Source organism: Clarias gariepinus, chromosome 27 (genome assembly GCF_024256425.1).
Source record: "Clarias gariepinus isolate MV-2021 ecotype Netherlands chromosome 27, CGAR_prim_01v2, whole genome shotgun sequence".
NCBI classification, from domain to species: Eukaryota; Metazoa; Chordata; class Actinopteri; order Siluriformes; family Clariidae; genus Clarias; species Clarias gariepinus.
In genome coordinates this window covers 10,789,221-10,815,113 of record NC_071126.1, presented here as the reverse complement: position 1 = coordinate 10,815,113, position 25,893 = coordinate 10,789,221, and the positions used below count along the sequence as shown (strand labels likewise).

General features: G+C 37.3%; 2 protein-coding genes across 2 annotated transcripts; one reads left to right on the top strand and one right to left on the bottom strand.

Moving 5' to 3' along the window:
- Window positions 1-333: 333 nt before the first annotated feature.
- Window positions 334-5,015, top strand: grem1a (gremlin 1a, DAN family BMP antagonist). Its single transcript, XM_053489198.1, has 2 exons — window positions 334-435; window positions 3,188-5,015. Exons 1-2 carry the CDS (start codon window positions 403-405, stop codon window positions 3,722-3,724), a joined length of 570 nt encoding a protein of 189 aa, XP_053345173.1. The 5' UTR covers window positions 334-402; the 3' UTR covers window positions 3,725-5,015.
- Window positions 5,016-5,142: 127 nt separating this feature from the next.
- Window positions 5,143-25,502, bottom strand: fmn1 (formin 1). The gene is made up of 17 exons (XM_053488427.1): window positions 23,651-25,502; window positions 22,488-22,593; window positions 19,935-19,996; window positions 19,015-19,775; window positions 17,888-18,029; window positions 17,366-17,453; window positions 15,214-15,275; window positions 14,486-14,574; window positions 14,118-14,247; window positions 13,740-13,886; window positions 12,962-13,021; window positions 12,751-12,871; window positions 9,897-9,989; window positions 8,145-8,196; window positions 7,128-7,277; window positions 6,799-6,880; window positions 5,143-6,405 (listed from the first exon to the last, which is right to left on the bottom strand). Exons 1-17 carry the CDS (start codon window positions 25,052-25,054, stop codon window positions 6,337-6,339), a joined length of 3,618 nt encoding a protein of 1,205 aa, XP_053344402.1. The 5' UTR covers window positions 25,055-25,502; the 3' UTR covers window positions 5,143-6,336.
- Between the last annotated feature and the right edge of the window lie 391 nt (window positions 25,503-25,893).

The window sequence follows — 25,893 nt, the reverse complement described above, 5'->3', positions numbered from 1 at the left end:
CAAAAGTAAAAGTGTAACATTTAGAAATGTATGATAAACCCAACTGCTTTATAATTTGTGTCTAATCTTGAAAACAATGTATGAAAAGCAAAAGGGATTAACTATTTGGGATGAACATTAATTTTTAATGCAGGCTTTACATTAAAGCCAGGTATAGATGTGTGTGTGTGTGTGTGTGTGTGTGTGAGTGTGAGAGAGAGAGAGAGAGAGAGAGAGAGAGAGTTGTATAAAACTCTAATGAGGCGGGTCTGTCTCACTGGATCCCACCCACTTATACTTAAAACTCTGCGCGCACGCTTCGTAATTTCTGTTGCTCAGTGTATCAGCTGTGGATATTAAATCTTCAATTCACTTTTGTTGTTCAAGGCACAAGGCTGGACATAATTATCCCGAGTGAACTTTATGCACAAAAGCAACACCTGGCAATTAAAAAAGGTAAGAATGATAGAAACTTGAATGTTTTCAAGTTCATCACCAGCCTTTGTATATTAATGTAAACTTGTTACAGAAATATGGTTTACTGGCAGTCTGATAACTGAAATTGAGAAAGGGGAACCTGTCAGATTTGTTTATTTATATGGGTCAATGACGTGACGCCCCCTTTTTTTGTCCAGGTTAATTTTATTTTGCAGAAAAAACTAAAAAAATACATAAAAATTTCTACTTGTTATACCTTCTTTACCTACTAAACCACTCTAACTTCTCCAAATTTTTAAGTTTTTCATCATTTTTCTGCTATCTGAAGTGCCAAAACATCATATGGGGCGACCGTCCGGCCTTGACTTTTGTTAGGAAAACTGGTTTAAAAACACTTTAAATCAACTTAAATATATCCCTCTTCCTAGTTGGCATAATTTCAAACATGTTTTACACTCACTGACAAAACTATAAAGCATTTGCACATATATTTCTATCATGATATACAAACGAATGTTGTCCGAATTATGTTGATTCTATCCATATCATCCGGGGCGACCATCAACAAACCACAATTTTGGGACCTTTATTTTAAAAAACATTTCAAGAATGGGATACTGCATCAGCCAGACACAGGTGAAGACCCCCTGGAAACAACTGTAAGGTAAATCAGTCTCTCTCATATAGTAAGAAAAAGCTGTTTTTTAACTGCTGTAATGTCGTAGTCACTTTTGGTCATCATGTGGGGCGACCACCCCAAAACTGTGAATTATAATTTTTTTCCCACAAATCTATATTTTGTTGATAAATTTGATAGTGCTTTGTCACTAGAAGAAGCTAGTTTGGTTTCTGAGGCTAAAACCGTTAGCCTGTTATACTTGAGTAAACTTGAAAACATCATGTGGGGCGACCGAGTATCATGTGGGGCAACCACTGCTGAGTGTTTTAAATGATAGATATATGTCCTATATTTGTAGTTTTCATATCCTATACATCAATTATATACATAGAGTTAATTGTTTAAGCATAATTATTTGTATATTTTATCTTTTTTTTTATTCAGCCATTCCTTTTATAGGGATAAACATTTATTTTTTTGTTGTAGTACAATACTACAGGAAAAAAAAATACACAATGACATTCTATTTATCTAACTATACATGTATTAGTCATTTAAAACAAGTTTTAACCTATTTTACCTATTTCCTAGATGGCATGATTAACAAGCAAAGAGAAGACTGCTCGTCACAGACAGAAAGTCAACTCTGACCCTGCAGCAAGAGCAGAGTATCTCAACATCAAAGTACAACGGTTGTTACAGTTTCTTGCATAAATCCACTGTAGTCACGACAAGTCGTTTGCTGTGTTCTGTAGCTTCGGTAGATTACAGTTACAACAACTTATTTTACTGTATCTTTTACCTCACAGTCTCACGGTCAAAAGCTTGTGCTCTCCACACCTTTCTGTATCCTTCCGTGTCTTGCAACTAACGTGCGTGATAGACATGCAGCTACACAACTGTGGGATGATATCACAGAACAACTTATGAAATGATGTCACAATATAACTTAGAAATATATAACTAAGTGCTTAAACTAATAAACTCAATTAACTTAATGTATAATGCTTAACTAACAAATTGAAATGAAATAAACACAACAACAAATTACAAGAATGAAATATGGCCCTTACAATGAGAAAAGAAAAGGAAAGGGCCAGAAAAAGAAACTTATTATTTGTGATATTTGAATGTTGAAAGGTTAATTGAGATGCAAGTAGTGTTCATCCCTGTCCAATAAATCAAAAAGGTTCCAAAAAAGAGATTCTTTACTCAGCTTCTTAAGTTCTTGAAGCATTTAATGTGTGTTGCAATAACAATTATATAATTTTAAATGTTAATGTCCTTCTGATTTGTTATATTGAAATGTTGAAATGTTACTCGAATAAAAAAAGAGTTAAATTTTCTTTCGTCTTGAACTCTTTTGTGTACATTTTAACAGAAATTTTTACACCTGTGGTTTTCTTACCATTTGGGGCGACCATATGTCATGTGGGGTAACCAACAAATGGCAATAATTACACTAAATTCATAACCAAATATCCATCAGTTTAGCCTCAAATATTAATCAGTGGTATGCTATTGTTAAATGTGTAATATCTGTAGTAAAAATCAGTATTGTAACTGGATAATGAGGGAGACTCTGATATTATAGAATAAACTTGTGAAATAATGGTTTTCATAAAATGAAAGGGCACTAAAGTTTATCTTTCTTCATCAGTTTATCTATTTACTGATATGAGTTCAACTAGTCTTAATGATACATAAAAATGGAAATTTTGAGATATATTACGGTCGCCCCAGATGACTTTTTTAAGGCTATGTATTATAAAATAAGTGTAAAAACATTAAAATGTCAATTTTTTTACTTTTCTTGATAAAGGCATGTGTACATTACATTCCAAATGTTTAGAAAATATCCATATTTTTGGTATTTTAAAATTGGCCTATTAAAAAGTCTTATCCGTCAATGACCCACATACAATATTAAAAAGAGGGAACATTTTTAATTTTGACAGAAAATATTTTTTTGTTTTCCCAAAAGTTTTAGCACTCTACCTGCTTATACAGATTACACTATTACAAGATAGTTTAGGTCGGTTTGAATAATTCCAATCCGAATTCTACACCTTTTAGCAGAAATAATGTGTTAATATTTAACTTCTTGCTGTGTTCTATAATCAATTTTGCTTTCTATATTTACCTGAAAAGATGGCGAAAGTGGCATCGTTTGCCGTGATCCTGGGTCTGTGGCTACTCTGCAGTCCTGTGAAATGCTGGAGCAGCGGCGGCTTTCAAGGCGTTATTCCTCATCACGCTAAACTCAGCCCGAACTCCTGGGAGCAGACAGCGCCGCCTGCACCGCTCTGGTCCTCATCGGGATCATCCGCGCATGCGCCGGCACAGGATGTGCTCGATTCCAGCCAGGAGGCTCTGCACGTGACCGAGCGCCACTACCTGAAGCGGGACTGGTGCAAGACACAGCCGCTGAAACAGACGCTGCAGGAAGAGGGCTGCGTCAGTCGAACCATCGTTAACAGCTTCTGCTACGGCCAGTGCAACTCATTTTACATTCCGCGGCACGTCTACCAAGAGGAAAGCGCCTTCCAGTCCTGCTCGTTCTGCAAGCCGAAAACGTTCACCGTCGTCACGTACACGCTGATATGCCCGAGCCAGATCCCGAGAATCAGACGGAAGCGCGTGCGTCGCGTCAAACAGTGCCGCTGCACTTCCATAGACTTGGATTAATAGGTGCTGTTCACGGCAACACACAGTCCACAATAAAGCCTACTACTACGGTTTCCTTTTATGGAGAAAAAAAAGCATTTTAATAAAGCTCTAATTGGAGCTTGAGTACTAGACCTACTAAACTTCACCTTTCTTTCTTGATGGAGTAGTGCCTTTAAGAGTCAGTCTTTTGTACCTTTAATTTGTATTTTTCATCTGGGACCATGGACATAGTGTATTTTAATTGTTTTGTGGTTTTTATACTTAAAAATGTATAAACCTAATGCACATCAGAGTAAAAAGTAAAGTTTTACTCTGTAAAAGATACACACTAAAAGTAAGAATGGTGCACTTTTGACAGTACCTTCTTTTAAACTGGTACACGTACTCATCGTTTATATCGCTTTATTCGATATACAGGGTCACGGGGGGCATGGAGCCTCTCCCCGGAGACTTAGGGCATGAGGCAGAAAACATCCTGGACGGGTACCAATCTATTGCAGGGCACGCATAGACACAATCGCACGCTCATTCACACACTACAGGCAAATTGAGAATGCAAGTTAGCCTAATCTGCATGTTTTTGGACTGTGGGAGGAAACACACCATCAACACACCATCAAACATGTATCCCGCCTTGTGCCACAGTCCCCTGGGATAGGCTCAAGGTGTCCCGTGATCCTGTTCAGGATAAGTGGTATAGAGATTGAGTGAGTAGTATATTTTAGAAAAATACCACCATTGTTTCTCATATCGGTCTGTTGGAGCTTCTGTCGCAGTACTCACATTATTTTAATCCGTGTGTAAATGTAGCCTCTGAGGACGTTTACAGTTTGTTTTAAAAAAAAAAGTCTGTTCCAGCTCTCTTGGGAAGAAAGTGCTCCTATTCCACTGTAGCTACTGCCATTTCTGTGAAGATTTCTTAAATGATAAATGGTAATTGAAAATTACAGTTAAGGATACCATATGAAAATGGTGTTGTAATGCATGCTATGCTTACTGTTGCACAAACATGACTTTTAGTAAAACAGATGTGGGCCATGTTTTGTGTTCAAAGATTATTTTCTATTTTATTTTATATATATGTAAATATATGCTATTCCAATAATCAGTGAAAAATCCTGTCAGTCTCCACTATGTGGATGAAGGTATCTTGAATGATAAAAAGGAAAAGGTCATTAATGTACATAATGCTTTTTAATAATACTGAATGCTGAAAAACAAAAAATGTATTTTTTTATTTTTAAATGATATGGATATTTATTGCCTTCAGTTTTGTATTTGAATTTTCATACTAAACTTATTATTGCTACTACAGTCGATTCTTCCTTTTCAAACAACATATTTTAAATAAAAAAATAAGAGTACAAAAACAATTTCCATTTTCAAATGTTTACTTTATATGCAGTATCATATGAATACAACCTTTTATGCTGTGATTGTATTTTAGTATTTTATTCATGCAAACAAGTATTTCAAAATACAGTATCGTCAACATGCAAAATAAAGATATCTTTTGTTGTCTGTAGCAGTTTGTGGGTGTGTTTTGGGGAATCTGATCAAGTGAGACCGAAGAAAGTTCCTGGCAAGAGTGTGTTGAGGTTTATAGACTGGTGTTTTTCTTTAAATACAGACAAGCTGGGGATATTGGACAGTCTGTCCATATTTATTAAAACCACATTTACTTGGTTACCAGTCTTGGTTACAAAACTGCTGCTGTAACCATAAGATCATATGAAAAATTTTCAACTAACGTTAAGGATTGTTTGACTTTATAGTATCCAGGTGTAATGTTTTATTATTGCACTATATGCAGTGACATGGAATGCCAGGGATGGGTTCCATTTCAATTAGGCTTCCTCTCAAGTTTTCCTGCTTATCGTGTTCTTACCACAGTCATATTCTACTTGTTCATTAGCGATCTTAAGATTTCCATAGGGCTGGTTTGTGACAGTGTGTTGTTAAAAGTTCTATAAAAATAATATTTAATTCAGGTGAACTGATTCAAATCTCATGTAAATTATCACATTAAATCAGCAGATAGAGAAAAAAACAATGTATGTTGTATCTCATTGAGTTATACCCATGCCAAAGTTACATGCTATACTGAGCAGAGGTATTAATCCATCCCTTATTTTTTAATATTAAATGAAATCAAATTATGTAGATTATATAAAAAAATAGGAACACATGTTTTAATGTGACAGGCTGCAAAGTGCCTAAAGATACAATGTAAAAATTGTTTGTTTATGTAACAACCTCAGCAGCGACCTCATTTCCCCCCTCATCTGTTCCAACACTCAGCATTCAACATCACCAGTATACTAATCACCGGCCTAATCATCTGTCATTATCTGCACTTGTTTCTCACTGGTTCATGCCTTAAGTTAGACATTTTTCATGCTTGAATGATTTATAGGTCACTGTGTGGCTTAACAAACACAAAAAATTCCTCTGAAACAGGTCAGGTACGGGGACTGGACTTAAATTGTGCAACAAAAGGGTACCAAAAAAGTCCTTTAGTAAGCCTGGAGAACCATTCCTCAATACTACATTAAGAATACAAGTAAGTCTGACTTTTTAAAAGCAAAATATAAAATAAACTTAAATTTATGAGTGACAAAAGTATACTGTCATTGTGGAGGACCAGTTGTGTCTATGGTGCTGGATAGGCTTGCTTCTTTTAGACGCAGTCTTTCCTTCTGTTATAAAAAAAAGAAAACAGCGTTTTGCTTGGCCTTTATAAGTTTCAGTTTCTTTTACACAATATTTATAATTACACACTACATAGAACCTAAGATGATCCTCTCTGACAGCAAATGGTTATGACCCTGAAAATGAACCCAAAATGACTTTTAAATCATTGGTTATAGAAACAGGAAAGATGGACCTTGTTTCCCCTCATAATTACAGTATGGTCAAATTTGGTTTTGGGGGCCTGCTTCAACAAACAGTATTTTCCACAAGTAGAAATGAACCATGAATCTTAACCTTTGGCTACTGTGATGGTAATTCTATCACGTCTTTATTAAAATTCTTAATGACCGTCCATTGGTGACTGTCTATAGATAACTGTCTTAAAATTGGGCTCTTACCAGACCATTTGCATTGACCTGCTTGGTCTCCACTTTTTTGTCTGCAGTGATGTTGCGGACTGATTGTTGGGCTTCTTTCAGTCTGGAGTGCAGGAAAATAGTTTGGATAAAAATAAAGGCCACACAATTTTTCCCATAACCACAAATTTAATCATTCGCTACGGTGTAACAAACAGTGATGTTTATATTTCTAACAATGAAAGGAATTGTATGTTGCACAGAATAACTTTAACTAGACTATAAAAGAGTCAAGGAGTAAAAAAATAAGCAATTTAAATCCAGACCAATGTTAAAGCTTTAGGCAACTATGGGAAAACCCTGCTTTTTACCTCTTATTTGAAATGGTCTTGTTCTCCCTCTTCCATCTGGTCTTGAAGTCATTGCAGAACTCAAACCAGAGCATAAAAACATGGCCTGGAAGGACATCCTGCTCTCCAGAACGGGGCTTCATCCCAAAATACTGCACCAGGTCATGGAAGCTATAAGAGAACAAGTCAGAATGAAAGTAGAGATGAAATACAGTATACTGTATGTAGAAAGTCTGAATCTTAGATTACACAAACATATGCAAGACCTACTCTACATCACACCATGAGAATTGTTTATTTTATGAAATGAAATACTTTGTGATAATAAACAGTACTGTTGAATGCTTAATTTTGATTAAGCACTAGATAAAATTTCTGCAACAGCAGCTCTGATAATATGAGTGGTGTTAAAGTCAAAGCGGGACTTTTGATTGCGCAGAGTAACAGAATACAGTTATGAAGGTAAAACTACCTTTTTTATCTATATAATCCCTTGCTACACAGATACAATAAGAGTCTTATCACCTTACCGTGCTTAAAGTTTTCTGTAAAGGTCAGTTAAACATTTTCATTTGTGAGAAATTTCATCACAATTCCTGGTTTGACTTGAACACCACTTGTAGTTTTATATCAGTACACTCCTATTAATATGTTCTCAATTCTGCAGTAACTTACAAAGGGGATGCTCCACATTAACAGACTGAAAACATGTTTGATAAAAACACAGTTGTTTGGTAGTAAAGTTTACTTTTAATGTAATATTTTTTTTTCCTTTAAATTTTTTTAATTTTGCATTTTTTATGGGAGTCTCCAGTAACAGTGTTTGTAACATACAGGGGTAAGGTTTACAGGCAGTAACATTACAAAAATGTTTTTAAAACTGAGGAGTTTATAGTTTTTTTGCTATATACAGTATGAACATTTTTTTTTGTCATATGTCATTTAAAAAATTAAACGAGGCAATAGCTTCATAAAAAGCACAAAATAATATCATGATAAAAAAAATAAAAATTAACAATTATAAAAATAATATTATACCTTTTTTGGGCAGATAAGAGATGATGTTCAGTTGCTATTTTTTCTTTTTGGGCTGCAAAAACAACAGAATTGTTTTGTATAGGGAAGCATTTACCTTTGAAACATTCATCTGCACACAAATTTTAAAATGAACACACATTGAACTTAATTTACCCAATTAGTGTCTAAATGGAAAATGTGAAAGTAAATGATTTCTTCAATATCCTCAGTCATATTCTTGTAGTGCTTCACCATACAGGTTTTTCTCAACTTTTAAAGAAACTGTAAGAGTAAGATTGAAACAAATAAGTCGAGTCACTTAGAGGTCTTGTTCACTGCCAAAACCTCTGCGATCCCTATCTGTCTGTCTGCCTTCTGAACCTGACTGCTAGCTATCTCACACAGGTAGAGAAGACCACAGACAGTTATCAGGTCCCCAAAAGGGCCAATCACAGATATTCTCCAAGGCAACTGAATGAGATCTTTACTGTGCATCAGAGATAATGAAGTAATTATTCTGAACATTTCAGTCTGTATTGCTCCAGTCTTGTTAAGCTACACCACAGTTTGTAATATAAAGTGGCACTGGAGATGCTGATTGTTTTTGCAGAATTTATTCTACACACAATGAACCATAATGTCAAAACAAAATTGTTTGTAGGCATTTATGTATGTACACTTGCTGTGTGTATGTAAAAAACTAATCCTTGTAAAGATCCTTGTAGAAACATTTTTGTCAACATTTACAGCTTGTCTACTTTTTGAGTCTACAACGTTGCATTCTTTGCCCAGTCCCTCCTATTCTTCCTAGCAGATCCTCTCAAACCTAGTCAGATTTTACAGGGAGTATTTATCAACTGCCAGTTCTCTCTATGGATGTGTTTCCAGGTTCAGGCCTGGTCTTTTGCTGAGTCATCCGTACTTTGTCTTGGCTATATGCTCTGGGTTGCTGAAGAACTAAACTTTGCCCCAGTCTGACAGTATATGCTAGTGTGGAAAACGTTTTCTTGGCTTGATGAAATATTTCTGAGGTGGTTCCACTACGGCAAGTTCTCAGTGCAGTGCCCTGCAGTGGACTTCTAAAGCTCTATTAGGGGCCAATGGATTTTTAATTATCTCCCTGGCCCTTATAGCCTGGTTACAGAGTTTACCCAGATGGTCAGAGCAATCTTGGTGCTTCCAAAGTTGTTCACAGTTGGAACCCACTGTGGTCTTGGGTAATATGTTTTAAAGCAATTTGAACACATTGTGGTCTTGAAGATGTTTAATGGTTCATGACTTCATGGTTTGTTTTTTGGTGTGATGTGCATTCTAAATTGTGAGACCTTATACAAACAGCTGGGTGCCTTTATAAATTATGTTTAATCAATTGAATTTTCCACATATGGACTCCAGTTAGGTTCTACAGAAGATAACTGAAGATATCTCCAAGAACTAAGCAAACTGTAAACCCCTAGCAGTGTGCACCCAATCTGGGGTACCTTAGCTAGCCCAAGCCAAGAACACTTTCAAAATACACAAACAACCAAAATATGTATCTACTGTATTTGTATTATACAGAACATACTCAGGGTTGTTATTATCTTAGTGTAGTGTATTAAACAGGAACAAAGATGAAACTGTTATATATGTTAAAGTCATAATTGTACAGTAATTGTATGTGTTAAATCATAGGACTGCCAGGAAGCCACTTTCAGGGTCTTGAGGTAGAGAAGAGATGTTTCTTAAAGTAGTGCAGACTAATCTGTTCTGATAATTTAATACTTGGCTTACCACTGGAGATAAAAGCTTCCATTTTCTCCCTGAAGGGATGGATGTATTCCTGAGATGATGTTAAGCACACACTTTGGACATCCTTCTCACAACCTGTATGACAAAAAAAAGCACCATCCAAAATAGCCCCTACTATTACTTAGTCCGAAGTTTAAATTTGGCAAATATATTACATTCTTTATCTTTCTTAATTACTTGACTATCTGTAAACTGCAATATCGTAAATATTAACAAAAATCATTAGACATTTTATTAATTAAAGTTTATTATTTCTATTATTGTTATTCACTATTATTATAATTAGCCAGTGGTTACCAGTTAGCTTGTCTAGTCAAATTTATTCATAGCACATCTAAAAACAACCGAAGTTGACCGAAGTGCTGTACAATCATAGAAATAAAACGACCAGAATTAAACAGCATTAAATGATAACAAATCAAATTAAATACAACTATGTAAAGAAGTAAATAAAAATCAGTTAGTGACAGTTAGTAAAACAATAATTAAATAAAATCATGCATAATTAATTAAATTTAAATAAATAAATAAATTAAACCTAACTAAAAAGTAAAATAAAAAAATAAAAAATAAAAGATTAAAAGGGGGTCAAATGTCTTAGCCAGGTGTAAAAGCCAAAAAAAAAGAAGTGAGCTTTCAGTCTGGATTTAAAAGTTTCTAATGTATGTAGGTGCTGCTCTAATATTAAACGATAAACCATTCCATAATTTAGGCGCAGTGACAGCAAACGATTGGTCACCTCTGAGCTTTAATCTAGACCTTCGGACAGAAAGGAATAACCGACCTGAGGATCTTGTGAGCATAGATTACTGTCTGTGTGGAGATTCTGGGTATGGTCGCCACATGCATGCGTGGGTTTCCTCTAGCTTCTCTAGTATCCTCCCATCTTCAAAAACAAGCCAACAGGAGGCTCTCTCCAATAAATTACTCCTAGGTATAAATGAGTGTGTGAATAAGAGTGTATGTGGTGCCTAAAGTTGGACTGGGTGTCTTTCCTCCTTGTGATTATGTTGTGGGATATGCTTCAGAATCACTGCGACTCTCACCATGATAAAGCAGTTACTGGTGCTAAAGTGAATATTATTTACTTTTTAAAACTGCCTGACAATTTATCTTTAAAATATGGTGAATATTTTTGGAAAAACTGTCCTTCATAGCTTACTGTAATCTCAAAGTACAAGGAAGGTATAGTAAGGCAGGTTAAGAAGCTGCATCTGTGGTGAAGTCGGAGGTTCAGAGCCTGTCTTGTGGCACCGCTGATGGCGGCAGCAGATATCTGCTCCCCCCGCCCCCTGTGGCACCAGGCTGCGCCGTTTGTTCATCGTCAGTTCAGTCCAATCCGAGGATCAGAGGGGCCAGACTGCTGTCCCAGTCATAATAGAGAGCGATGGGAACCCAGGCCTGCTGGATTCAGTCCATCTGCATCTGCCTCTGATAAGACTCTCATGCCACTGTTTTCATTCAGCATTTATGTAAACTGTAGGGTGACTAGTTATGTAATAAAACCCCCAGGATACAGAAGAAGATTACTTAAGCAGTCTTCCAGAATGTAAACAGTGTTATATGTGTAACTGCCATTTCTTTTTTAAAGATGTCAGTGATACTGAGTAGTAAGTCCATAATGCATTAAGAGACCTAAATGCAAAAATTGCCAAATGCAACATTTACAAAATCTGATTATTGCACAAAACAATAAAATTCCCCGTCATTTAAATATCAGAAATTCCTTGTAGCACGGAATAGCATAATAGCACTCTGAATAGATAACCATAGTCACAGAGAATGAGAGAACGAGCATAAACTATGTGCATGGGGCAAACAAACTAAACATGCCATTGCAAAACAAAACAAAACCATATAAAACAAAAAAAAAGACATGGTTCATTGCAGGCATGAGGGTTAGTTCAAACAGTGAGACAAAAGGGAGAATGTGATGGGCCAGATTTGGCAGTCTCTCAGTCGCCTGATAAGGAGGGCTTGTTGAGAGCTAAAGAAAAGAATCTCTGACACAAATCTGCAGGGCCACACTGAACTGAATCTGATACAGTGTAACAGGAGAACTGCGGTGCATCTGTGCAGAGATAGAGAGCGGCCTGCGGGAAGATAAGCTGCTCTTCCCTCAGATTACATAAGAACAGCTGCACTACAAGCCTGCGACCCTCTGAGATGACATACGCAACAAAGTCTTGAAATCATACAATACCAGAAAGCATCAGATGGGCAGGATTAAAGACATATCTAAAAGGCGCCATGGCAAAATCACAGAGACTCCACTTTGTCTAACATGCACACCATAGAAGCGCGCGCGCACACACACACACACACACACACACTTTAGTGAAAAACTTTTTTGCAGTTGCGTGTCATGCCATATGGACATGTTACAATGAGGAACACATAACACTGTAAATAAACTAAAACATAGTAAAAGGTAAAATATGTAAAGAAAAGAAATCCAGGAAGCAAAAATATATTCAAGTAAGCCTTCCATCCTAACATCACTCCATAATGTGAGCAAAGAACCAGACTTGCTGCAATAAAATGTTTTTCAGTCTATTCTGATTTGCATAAAAGACGCAAGTGTTTTAACTTTTCCAGTCTTGGGAAAGCAAATCACTGTGATATACTAACCATAAAAGAAGCAATCAGAGCACTGAATTACACAACACAACCAAGGCAATGCAAAAACAGGACAAAAGCTGATGGATTACAGACACTTTCCTAAATATATCTTTAGTATAGTAATTACTAGATCTCATGACAGTAGGTAGAATTGTTTAAAAAAAACATGGTGTATGGTAAGTTTTGTTAGATTTTGAAAGGCCATTGCTCTCACCTTCAACATCTTTGCTCAGCTTTCGGAGCTCTTTGGAAAGATCTTCGAACTTAACTTGAGAAGCAAGGAAGACATCCTGAGGCTCAGGCAATGGAAACACACAGTTTTCAGTCCCAACATTCTAATGAGATTAGATAAGAAAAAGCAAAATATTGTTTATGCAGTTCATGTAAAAACAAAAATTTCATAGGAAAAAAATAAACATTTTTACCTGATCAAGATTGTGTAGATAGTAAGACACAACATAATCCACCAAACTTATGCAGTTATCCTGGGGAGGATGTTTTGCAAAAAAATTTCATTAAAAGTGATCATCGACTACGTCATCATGAGTGCATGTGTCACTACAGACAAACACAATCTGATTAAACTAATAACATACAAATAACACACAAACAGTACTTTAGAAACTGTCCAATCTGAGAATCAAAGGGACACACTGCTTTCCCTGTTTAATAGAACGCGATGGGAGCCCAACGTCTTTCAAACTCATTGTGAAATTTTTTACATGAGACATGAATGTGGGGTCAAAGCAATATCTAAATTCAAGCCCAATCAGATCAGATAATGGACTGACCCAGTTTGGCCTAGATCTGGCAATCCATCTGACATGGTTTATGTTAATCTATGAATTATAGACAAGAATGGATTTAGTGTGTAACTTTATTTAAAGGGCAAATCACCTGTAAAATCTCATCTCCTTATTTAAAATATCAGACTAGCTTTTGGAGAAGTTGTGAACAAATTTTATTGATTTTGATTAGCCTGCTTTGTAAATGAGTCAATATGAAAAAACTCAAGTATGTTTGATAAGGATCTAAGACTACAACAGTATGTGTGGTATTAACTTATAGACAAACTGTGTTTCTCTATACAACAAGCCCAATAACCAAGCTTCTCATGTGTCTTTTATATTGTTGGATGTGCTCTTATCAAGGTATGAGTATATGCAAAATGTATATTTCCATCATATTCTGGGTAAAGCCTACCCTGCTCTTAACGTCTTTGAGCTTGGGGAGAATCTCAAGGTCAAAGCCGTCTGCCTGGCCTCGGTGTCTGCTCCCACCATTCATGTAGTTTCCAAAGGCAAGGACAAGCCCCAGTACATCTCTCACACTCTCTCTCTCCAGGAGACCCTGTCACAGGTTAACACATTACTATTAATATTCATGCCCACCTCTTCTGTGCCAATGACACCAGTAGACTCCCTGAACCTTAACCTAAAGCCATACAGCTCTTAGATGTTCAAGGTATGGCATTTACAATGAGGGATCTTTTGAAATAGTACTCCAAAAAGGCTTGAATAATAAAAAGTCTTGTTATCATATAATTAAAAGTATATGTTATCACTGTAAACAACACTGTACCTTGCTCACTTGGAGGACAATGTTTGTTTTGCGCTGAATAGAGGCCACAGCATCAGTGAATGTGGACTGGAGAAGGATACAGCGTGCTCTTAGAGAGAACTGAGGGATCAGAGAGAGCTCATACAGGAACCTGCAAGCATTAGTACATAGTATTAATAGTACAGTGCTGTGTTGCATTTAACAGTTCGATCCCACAGAATAAACACCTAAAATTAACAATTTTAATATTCATATCTTTAAAACATTTGGACATTGAACTTGGATTTAGCAGATCGTCTATACCATTTGTTCAACATGTTCTAATGTAATCCCTGGCATGATGTTACTGTTTTATGTCAAAAGTGAAAATGTTATCTGTAGTATCTCACTGTTCAGGCTTGTCCAACAGTCTGACATGCTCTTCATCTGAGGTTTCATAGTGTTTTCTTATTTTCGCCAACTCTTCAGGCTGAGCACTCTGACAACCATAAAAAAGAAAAAAGTGTGCTTTTTAAACAAACCATACTTACTAATACAATTAAACTACAAGTCACGTCTAGCCTACATACTGTAGTAGTCTGGGTATTAATTTAATGTTAAACCTCATGTTAACAGCTCATGTTAAGAGCTAAACAAGGGCTCTGCAATAACAAACTAGTCTTGACCAGAAAATTACACCACTTCTGCTTACGTAAAAAAATTCTAGAACTTTGCGGATGGTTTATAGAAATCGGTGTGTCCTAAAGTTTCAGAAGCCACATAATCATGTCTTTATAGGGTGACTTTAGAACTTGGCTTTGCGTGAGATGAGTGTGTGAAATGTAAGTCTATAAATTGCTTGTTACTCACATTACTTAACGTTAACGTCATTAGGTTTGGAGCTAGTGTTAAAACCAAAGAAGCAAACTTTATGCACCAAATAAAATGTCTTGGCTAAGGAGCTAAATATGGGGTTCAGGCAGCTATTTCTTCATAATTAATAGACCTAGTTAGCAATTTTCCATTCTTGTTAATATGTGAGCTGGCAGTGTAAACACTTTAATAGCACGGCACTGATTAAAGTTGTCTCCCCACACCTAATTACCATACAAATATGAAGTGTGGAAAGGACACTTACATTTTCGTACAGGGCTTCAATAGCATCCAGATCAACCACAGAGTTGTCCATCATCAAAATAGCTATGAGGGAGGAAAAAGTACTATGTTTATTAATTTCACGATCAGATTTGACATTTTGCACAAGTCAAATGTTAAAATGTCATTTCCATGAATGAATATTGTTGAGAACTTTTTCTGACATACCATCCATCCATCCATCCATCCGGGAACCGTGGAGGAAAATTATTACTGTATTTATTCCCATATTTTCACAACCATGGTTGAAGCTCTGGTCAGCATTTACACACTATGGGCAACTTGGGAACACTGATTAGCCTAACCTGAATGTCCACCAAGCACTGGGAGAACATGCGAACTCTATGCTCACAGACCTGAAACAGGAATCGAACCCAGATCCTGGACCACAGTGCTATCCACTTCGCCACCCTGCTGCCATAACATACTGTACTTTGAGTTTAAGTCCACATTAAATGGGCTAACACTTGCTGGACCTACTAACATCCAATCTATACACTGTATATTTTAGACAGATTCCTGTTTGTCATACATTTCTTAAAATAAAGTAATTTCTGATTAAATTATTGCTCAATTTTAATCTCACTACTACCTAAACTACTAGTTTTATTTAAAGTCCCACACATATACCTGCTTATACGCTTAATACTGTACTTTATTCATGAATAGGCAGCTAGGGGGCAGTCTTACCTGAATTGGTAATGCAATGCAAACTAATGTAGGGAGGGAAAGAGGACAAGGAATGTAGAGAGATAAACAGCAAGATGGATGTGAAGGAGGCATGTAAAGAAAGAGAGTTGTATGGTCAGTATAGATATAGACTAGATAGATATAGATAATGTAGTGCATCTTGTTTACTTTGAATTCAGGTAGGTCTGAGTTGAGGTCTGGAATGTCAACAAGTTTTAGAAAATGTGTCTCAGTGTGTGAGGTCTGAGGCTCATGGGAATGTCTGGTGTTTTGAAGTGTGTAATTTTATACTTTTCAAAAAAAAATTTATATTACAGATGAGGCATGCATGACCTATCATGCAAAGTAATTCAGTGTAAGATCTGGTTAACTGATTTAGTTTGGATCTTAGGAATATAATGTTTGATCTTAGGTTTTAACAGCTGGGGCTGTTTGAAGTTTGAAGTTTTAAGGATTTGTGGAGTGGTGGACTCCATGCTCCCACACCCCTCTCACATATGCTCTAGCATAGGAGACACAGCATGCAGCAAGACACTCCTACTCAGAGTTGTGATTAGTTTAGTCCATCAAGTTTTTGAATTAGGTTTTAGTTGTCAGTTTTTTGTGTATGTGGATGCACATATACTTTGGAGAGAAAGTGGAAACATGGTAAACAAAAACAGATGCAGATAAAAAAAACAAAAACTTTTTGTCTCCAAATTGACTGGTGATGATTATGATAAAGAGGAGAATGATGTTGAGATGGCAGGTACTCACAGCATAGCTAGCTAAATAAAGATAAGGAATGGTTATATATATATATATATATATATATATATATATATATATATATATATATATATATATATATAAATATTTTATATATATTATATTTTAGATATATTATTTCGAAAATATTTGTTTGTGTTAGAAATTTCAAGCAGCAGAAAAAAATCCCTTAACGTTATAAAATATGTCAAAGTGGATAAGCAACAAAGTGTTACTGGTCTAATGAAAAAGAGGTGCAATTGGCTAATTGACCCGTACGAGTGGGCGATCTCAATTTCAGGAACTTTTTGCTTTTTCTTGATGAATCTAACATCTGAACCCGATGTGGAAATGACCATCTGGTTATGTAACACAAGCACTTTCCAAATAAGGCATTTAAATACTAGTATCCAGACAACACATTTCTACTAAGCAGAATGAAGGGCCAAAAACAAAATTTGTGTATTTTCCATCGGATGCCGTCTAAAATCAACTGTTTGACTTGGCTTTCATTCAACATTCAGCCCAAACATGAACCTAAGGCCCAAATACATTTTCTCATATTCCAGTATGTGAAATTGACATTTCTAGCAAAGTATTACATTACAATAGAAGAACACTGATATATGGTGTCTTGATTGTGGGATGACATGGTTTGTTTACATGTTGTGTTGTGCTCTTTCTGTAAAACCTCTCACCCTTCTGTATGTCCTTCATCTCTAGGTGGAGACTTGAGATTAAGATACCCACAGCTTGAGAACGCTTGCTGTCCAACACCTTAATAATCTGAAGACACAGAAAGGTCAAACTTCACTTGTCATCTGATTAGGTTAAATTAAAAAAAATAATAAGGCTTTGTCTTAGCCGGGTCTGGAGATACATAATAACTGCAAATAAAAAAAAAAAAAAGTTTCCTGCCAAAAGGAATAGTCATGGAATTTTCTTTAATAAACTCTTAAATGATCTAAAGGGAATCTGTGAACATAATTACATATGTCAGTTTTAGGAAATGTGGTTGTGGCCTCAGTCAAATTTATCTTGCCTTAAATATTATAGTAATAATACAGTAATTTAACTATCATCAACAACAACAACATAAAAACAGTGAAATCAGACTATGACCATCTACCTAAAATAAAAAAATAAAAAATTATATAAACCATACAGTATAAAGTATCCCTTAATCCCCATTATTCTGAGGATTAGAAAGGATTTGATACCTTTTTGCCTTTGGCTGTCTTGTTGTAGGCTTCAGATAGGGGTTTTCTTTTGATAGGGGAAGCCATTTTAGCAAACATCTCAGCAAACTCATTAGTATTTACTATGTCCGGCTCCTTCAGTAAGCTCCATAGTGTATCTTTTCTAGGAGAAGACATAGAGATAAAGACAGACATCCAGACACCACTCAGCCTTGGTTTCTATAAGCCATTCTCCCTCACCCCATTTTTAACATAATCCTGAATAATATACGGTTTTTCTTCTCATCGCAAAAGGCTTGCAAGATTCATTTTTCACACTTCAAAGACAGCAGGCAGGCAGCCTACCAAATACTAAGCAAATTCAAAAACTAATGGAAATAATAACACTGTTACTGTTTCTGGGTAACCATGCCTAAAACTCCATAAAATCAGTAGGGGGTCAAATACAAGTGTTCTGCCTTGCTAAACTTTTGCTCCCATGAAAACAATTAGAAAGCCAGCAAGGCGCTGCAAGGCTAAGCTTGACTGGGTTCAGCTTTGGCTTGCTGGTTGCTCAGTGAGGGAAGAAGGCTTTCAAGAGGAGTCAAATAACAGTGCAACAGCAGAGCAAGGGCCTGGAAACAGGATCCCACAGAAATCTATACCACCACTAGAGGTCCTGGAAGGTCTGCTTATTCTACGACTGGCCCCAAAGACAGACTTCAGGCTGCTGTGGTTAAATTTATACCGCCCCAGTGTCTGATCAGGAAGTCTTGAAAATGTCTCCTTCCTGCTTTCACACACATATCTGTCTTTCTTTTAAGGGAGTGATACATGATAATTGTTATGTCTCTATATTTCTGCAATAAAAATATTATTATGTATGTGTGAACAGGGGTTTAACCGGAAAAAAAATCCATAGTTCAATATTACAGTACAGTATAGTTGGGTTCATTTTGAACTGAAAAAAAAAAAAAAAACTACAAAAAACCTGTTTGTATTTTAAAGATTTCTATATAGACACTTGCAAAGGAGTATTTTCCTTCCACTTAGGGTTTCAAATAAAACTTCATCTATCCAATTACCCTTAATTAAAAATAAACTGGATTTTTACAAAGTTCTCATGTGCATGTTGATGATGTGAGTGATATGAATGCCACAAGAACTACCTGCTGTCTTGAATCTGTATCCGTGTCCAGTAAAGTGGCTTCATTGGACAGATGGGTTCCACTCTTGGCTTTCGTTGTGGTCTCTCTTCAGCTCTGGAGAGAAACAAGCCACCTCCAAAGGGAGGGGAAGGTACAAGGCCGGGTAGGGGTGGTGGATGAAAAAGACCAGCACTAAGTGCTGGTGGAGGTGGTGGACCGTTGCCTTGTGTGAGTGATGGACACTTTACTGATAGATCAGGTTTCGAAGAACACTCAGATGGACTAGGCAGTGATGGTGAAGGCTTTGAAGTTGTTTCACTTTCAAAACCCGATTGAACAGAGAGTGGTGGTGGTGGTGGTGGTGGCAATGGCAGTGATGGTGGCGGTGGTGGTGGCAATGGCAGTGATGGTGGCGGTGGTGGTGGCAATGGCAGTGATGGTGGCAATGGCAGTAATGGTGACGGAGAAGGTTCCTGTTTGCCTGAAAGGCTGTTGGTGATTGATGCAAGATCAAGTTTTTTAGGGACATTTGGTTGAGGGCAAAGGTCTTTTTTTAACTCTGGTTCCTCCACAGGCTTAATAAAAGTTTCTCGGTCTGTCTGAATGCACACAGTGCGAAAAATGCGAGGTGGGAAGTTGTCTTCTGTTGACACAGCCACGTCTCTGAGTTCACCATGTGAGCATTTGGCAGTCTTCTTCAGATCCGCAACTGCTGCTTGCAGTCTGGACACAGATTCTTCTTTTTCCTCTCTGAGGTGGTAAAGCTGGAGCTTAAAGTCAGCCTGTGCAGGATCATTTAAGGGAGCAAGGGATAAACAAGGTTGAGCATAGGCAATTAGATAAATGACTGAGAATCATAGCTCTGTCACTCTCTCACACATTTAATGCTAGCTAGGAACACCAAAATATCAGTTTAAGATCATGCCTTGCTTGTAACTTGCCTCTAATGCATCCAACTCTTCTTTGCACTCTCGTTTTAGGTGTAGAAGAGCTGCCTGATGTTCTGCAAGGATAAAATACTTTACACTGAATTTACACTTTTATGTACTGAGGGATATTTTTGAAATGTACAGAGCTGTAAACATTCCATAGTTTATATATTGTGTACATAATTATTGTTGTCATAAAATATTCCATAGTTTGCTTTACAACGCTAAGAAGGCACAAAAACATCTGACATATTAGATTATAAGTATGTATAATAGTAACAAATGTAATAAAAATGGTTAAATAATGTACAGATGGGTGACAGTGGGAAAAAATCATGGCTTGTTATGTCGAAGGTATTTTGCTGCAATTGTTTAGGAAAACATGTACTGTAGAAGGAAAAACTTACTCACTCACCAGCCTGGAGACTTTCCCAGGAGACTTACAGTAGGGCACGAAGTGGAGTATCATTCGCAGGGCACAAAATAACCACACTCACATGCTACAGACAATTTGGGACCAACAAATTAACCTAATTTGCATGTGTTTGGTCTGTGGGAGAAACCTGAAGTACCTGGAGGAACCCTACAAGGATGGAGAGGACATGCAAACTCCATGCACACAGACCCATGGCGAATTCGAATCCAGAGCCTGGTAAGTGCAAGGCGACAGTTCTAACCACTAAGACACCGTGCCACCCCCTTAGTGAAAAAACTACCAGCAAATCAGAACAAAGTTATTTTGACCGATCACCTGACTGATATCCTACGAAGAACATTCATACTTTGATGGGATTGGCCTTTTCCAGGTTAATCTACAAGATTGGATGGCACAATGGAGTATGAAAATGAGAATATATGTTCTTTTCAACCACCAGATTTTAACTCAGTTTACCACCATATCTGATTTGGTAAATGGTGATCATCCCATTTCTTCTTTCATCAATGCCCTTGAAGGTATATTTCTAGCAACTTGCCCAGCAGCTGCAGCTTAATAGTCCCTGGGTTTGAACTAACAACATTCTAATCAGTTCCCCATAGCCTTAACCAGTAAATCAGAAGCACCTTCATATCAGGGTATAGTGCTGCTATTCTGATTATGTCCCATGACCTTATTAAGGCACAGTTTCTTTTTTCACCTATCAGTATATTACAATATCTGTATATAGTTAAAAATTGTCTTTGTGTGCTGCAGCATCATACATTCCCTACATCAACTAGTTACAACAAGATATTTTTACATAATAAAGATTAAAAACAAAGTATAATCCCAGACAAAATTGCTTCTTCTGGAAGAAGATCTGAATTTGACAACTATGGGTTTTCCAGACAGACACTGAAATCTAAATGATTTATTGATTGAATGGTGAAATGATTGATGCATTTGTAAGATCATAAAGTCACAATATTTCCTATATGGACACATGTTTGTGGACATCCTAGGATGACACCCATATGTGGTTCTTCGTTGCCCAGTTGCCCAGTTTGGAAGCACACAACTGAATTTCCCATCACTTGAACTAAGGGGCCTAAATCTGTTTCAATGCCTCAGTGCACAAAGCAAGGTCCATGAAGACATCATTTGCCAATAGTTGGACTGGAGTTACCTGAGTGTCTTGCACAGAGTTCTGACCTCCAGTGTACCAGACAACTTTGCTTTTGTGGCTGAACGGACAAATCCAATTAATATAGCTTTAAGATATTGTAGGTGTAACAAAGACATTGACCACTTTCCATAAGATGGCAGGACCGATAAATGAAAAAAATAAAGCTGGTGCTTTTAATACAAAACTAAACAAATACATTCCTTCTGAAACCACACCTCTTAGACAACGGCATAGAATGTCTGATAGCTAGTACCACAGGGGGAACTTTCTGAAATGCTAATCAACACAACTGAAGGAAAAGTAGAGATATTTTCTTATCCTGATTTGTTGGATATTGGTGGTCCACATGATTAGTTTTTTTTCTCCTGTTTCCAGGGCATGATGTAGCTACAGCGATCAGATTTGCTTCTCCGAGCTTATAGTATATTGCAACCCATCTGAATATGAGAACTTACAGGCTATTACGAAAAGTGGTCTGACAAAAACAATAGCTTACTCCACCTTTAATAAATGGCTTAGTCACATGTATGATATGACTATTCATACAGTGTGTACTGAGGTGTGTCTGTAGACTCTGCACCTTTCTGGATTACAGAATATTTGTCTGGTGGACTACACAGGGAATGTCAATAGTAGTAGCATGTGAGAACAGAATAACAAAATACCAAAGCTGACCTGGTTTCATTTTACCTGATTAATATCATATAATTATAATATAATTTAATGTAATGGTTTATTTAGGAGCAAACCAGAGTTTAAATATGGAACCACAAAAGATAAAATTAATAGAAAAGTGTGAAGAGTCTGTTCTGAAAGTTTTGAAGAATCAGTGAGGGTGGAGGTGTACAAGCATTTGTTTGGAGAGTGTTGTACCATTACAGAATAAGCAAATAGTTTGCGATGGACAAACATTTGCTTTATCTTTCTCACATGTTCATATGCATGCATGGAGGCCACTCACCAGCCTCTGTGTATTTTAACCCAATTTTCTCCTCCTCGTCTTTGGGCTTTGGCGGAGGCCAGACAGCTTGCAAACGGCCCGGTGTCCGCTCCTCACTGTCGGGAGGCTGGAGGAAAGGACATACCATATGATGTGAATTTGTTTAGTACTGCATTCAATTTTAAATAGTTGCTTTCTACAAATCTAATAGTTGGTAAAAATGTTTATAGGTTTTAATGGCATTCAAACTGTTCAATAAACTGTTAACATCATCTCATCGTCGTCTATACTGCTTTATCCTGCATTCAGGGTTCCGAGGACCTGGAGTCTATCCCAGGAGTCCTAGGGCATGAGATGGTAACACCCTGGACGGGGTGCCAATCCATCACAGAGAACACACACATACACACACTAATTGGGAATGCCAGTTAGCTTAATCTGTATGTCTTTGGACTGTGGGAGAAAACCGAATTATTGAAGGAAATCCACCTGGGAGAACATGCATACTCCATGCACACAGAGACAGATATCAAACCTGGATGGGAATCAAACCCGGACCCTGGAGGTGCAAGGCGACAGTGCTAACCACTTTTAACTGTTCCATGTTGGCTCTCACTCACTCACTCATCGTCTATACCGCTTTATCCTGTTTTTAGGGTCGCGGGGACCTGGAGCCTATCCTAGACTACTTAGGGCACGAGGCGGGATACACCCTGGATAGGGTGCCAATCCATTACAGGAGGAAATCCACCAAGCACGGGGAGAACATGCAAACTCCCTGCACACAGAGATGGGTATCGAACCTGGGCGGGAATCAAACCCAGACCCTGGAGGTGTAAGACGACAGTGCTAACCACTAAGCTGTTTCATGTAGGCTTCATCCCTTAAATTCCATAATTAAATTTGTTTTCATTTATTCAATTTAAACATTAAATAATGCGTTTCATTTATGACGTCCTGGTGTATTTAAACATTTGATAGATGTTAAAACAGTTATGAACTTAAGAGGATTTTTTTCCCTAACAGGTCCCATGGAAAATTCTACAGTAGAATATTTCACAATCAGAGAAGATGCCAATAAAGAACTTTACACATTTAAAAATGAGCATAGTTATCTAAGTTGATAAATAAAATATTATTTTACTTTTTGATCAACAATGCTAAAGTAATTTTTAATTGCATACTTTGGTTTCAAATAGGTTCTTGTTGTCTGGAGACTTGCTGGAATTTCTGTCAAAGATAGCTCGGATTGTCTCTGGATTGAATGCCCTCTTTACAGCATCCAGATCAATATGATCCAAAGTGTCCTTCTTAGCTGGTTTAGGGGTAAAGAAAGCCTTGAATGCACTGAGGGCTGTCTCTGTATTTGTTAATTTGCCACTTTCATCTGATGAAGCCACATCAGAATCCTCAACACTTTCCTCTACAGGAGGCATTTCTGCTATTGGGACCTCGCTGCTTGGTGAGAGTGGAGGGCTTGTTGTGGCTTCCTGTGATTTTTTCACTCCTACTTTGCCAGCATCAAAGCTTAGGAGTTGCGAGAGCTGCTCAAGGATGCTCCCTTTAGCTTCACTTTTGGAGTGTTTTTCAGAGAAAAGTGCCCGTTTAACAGAGGCCTGTTTCATTAAGAAAGGTCTCTTAGGTTGGTCATGGGCTTCTTTCTGTTGGTCATGGGCTTCTTTTTTTATTCCTTTAAGTCCACTAAAGATAGAGGGTAGCTGATGAGGTTTGTCCAACTTTAGGTCTGGAGAGAAGGTAACTCTTTTTGTGGGCTTAAAAGCATTTTCTAGGTTCCCTGGAGAAGTGGGACTATCCAAGAGCTCTGAATTGCTGTCTTCTTGTAGTATGTCCTTTTTTTCTTCTTTCAGTTCTTCTTGGCTTTGTTCTACTTTTTGCGCCAGGTTATCACTCTCATCTTGATCTTGTTCAACATTATTCTTCATTTTTAGCTCACTCAATTCTTGCACACCATTTGTTTCTCCCCCTTTTTGTGTTTCATTGAGACACTCTGAAGTTGATGCTTCTAATTTTAATAGTACTTGATCAGACCCAACTTTGAGGAATGTTTCTCCAGTTTCTGAACAGGATTGCTTATCTGATTCCACATAACACGTGTCCAGACTCAAGGAGCTCAAAGATTCCTCTTTTGGTTGGATCTTATTATTGTCTGGATTTGTAACAAAATCTCCATCAGGTATAACCAGATTACTGGTAATAGGCATGGCCTCACCTGTCTGATCTGAGGCTGCTGCAGTAGAGATTGGATTGATGTCTGTAGAACTGTAGATCTGTTTGCTGAAATTGTCTAAGAGATCCATACTTTCGTGAATCTCTGCTGATGCTGTGTTACTCAGACTAGCAGTACTACATTTCTGGGTAAATGCTTTGGAGTTCAGGTCAGCTTGATCATCAGCCACCGTTTGTTTACCCTGGTTTGGATGGTTTTGGATGCTGATATCCTGAGGGTCAGTGTCTTTCTCCGACAGGGAACGAAAAAAGGAAAGAACTGGAGTATCTTCATCTTTCTCTATACGGTTAAAAATATTGGTAAAGTTGTTAAACAATGAATTAACAGGATACCGATCCATTTTTCAGGCGAAAACAGTTTTCATTGCAAGTATGTTATCATTTACATGGAGTCAGTGTTTCATTAAGCAAAACGGTTTTCCTTTAAGCATTAATCCAGTAATCCAGTTTTGTTGGCTTCATTTGATTACTGAATACTTGAAAGCTAAGTAAATGACATATCGAACCTCTGAAACGTCTGAAAGTCTTCGTATTGTATGTGTTTGTTTTCCAGGTCTAGTCTTTAATTCTTTATTCTCCAGTATGTTTGTGGTCAGCTTGATATCCAATTTTTTTTACTGAAATGTCCAGAAAAATTAGTTGTCAGTCCAGCTGGGAGTAAATCCATTCTCCAAATCATACAGATGCTCCAAGAGATTTTCCTTTCCCTTCACTCAGTCATCTCTTGGCTGAAGGTTACGTTCAGTAAAATCAATAAAATTGGCACATCCTCTTGCTTTTAATCCATACTGTATGTCACACGGGAACCACGACACAACAAAATGAGATCTTATTCATTTAAGCATGTGGCCGACATTCACACATACTGTATACACTCTGTTTCACTCTGTGCTCCACCTTCTGTCCTTTTCCTGGTGACACACTGTTTGCATACACCTTTCAACACACTCAAATGCACACAGGCCATGCCTAGGCAGTAAAGCATGCTTTGCTGCAGTGATGTCTATTCACTAGACCCCTGCCCTGGTCAGATAGAGAGCACCACACCTCAGCACAAAGCAAACTGCCATGGTGATCTAAAACAATTAGCCTCTTTCACCTGGACTACCCACACACTCCACTGCCAATGTGCAACATATCTTCAAAACGTAGATGCATTTTTCTTCAAACCAAATAAGGG

Excerpts from the sequence above, each read along its gene's own strand:
- grem1a (XM_053489198.1), top strand. The coding sequence starts at position 403 with ATGCACAAAAGCAACACCTGGCAATTAAAAAAG. Across the intron at positions 436-3,187 it reads ACACCTGGCAATTAAAAAAG|ATGGCGAAAGTGGCATCGTT; the intron begins GTAAGAATGATA and ends TTACCTGAAAAG.
- fmn1 (XM_053488427.1), bottom strand. The coding sequence starts at position 25,054 with ATGGATCGGTATCCTGTTAATTCATTGTTTAACAACTTTACCAATATT. Across the intron at positions 14,248-14,485 it reads CTGTTGGACAAGCCTGAACA|GTTCCTGTATGAGCTCTCTC; the intron begins GTGAGATACTAC and ends TAATGCTTGCAG. Across the intron at positions 6,881-7,127 it reads AAGACCATTTCAAATAAGAG|ACTGAAAGAAGCCCAACAAT; the intron begins GTAAAAAGCAGG and ends CCTGCACTCCAG.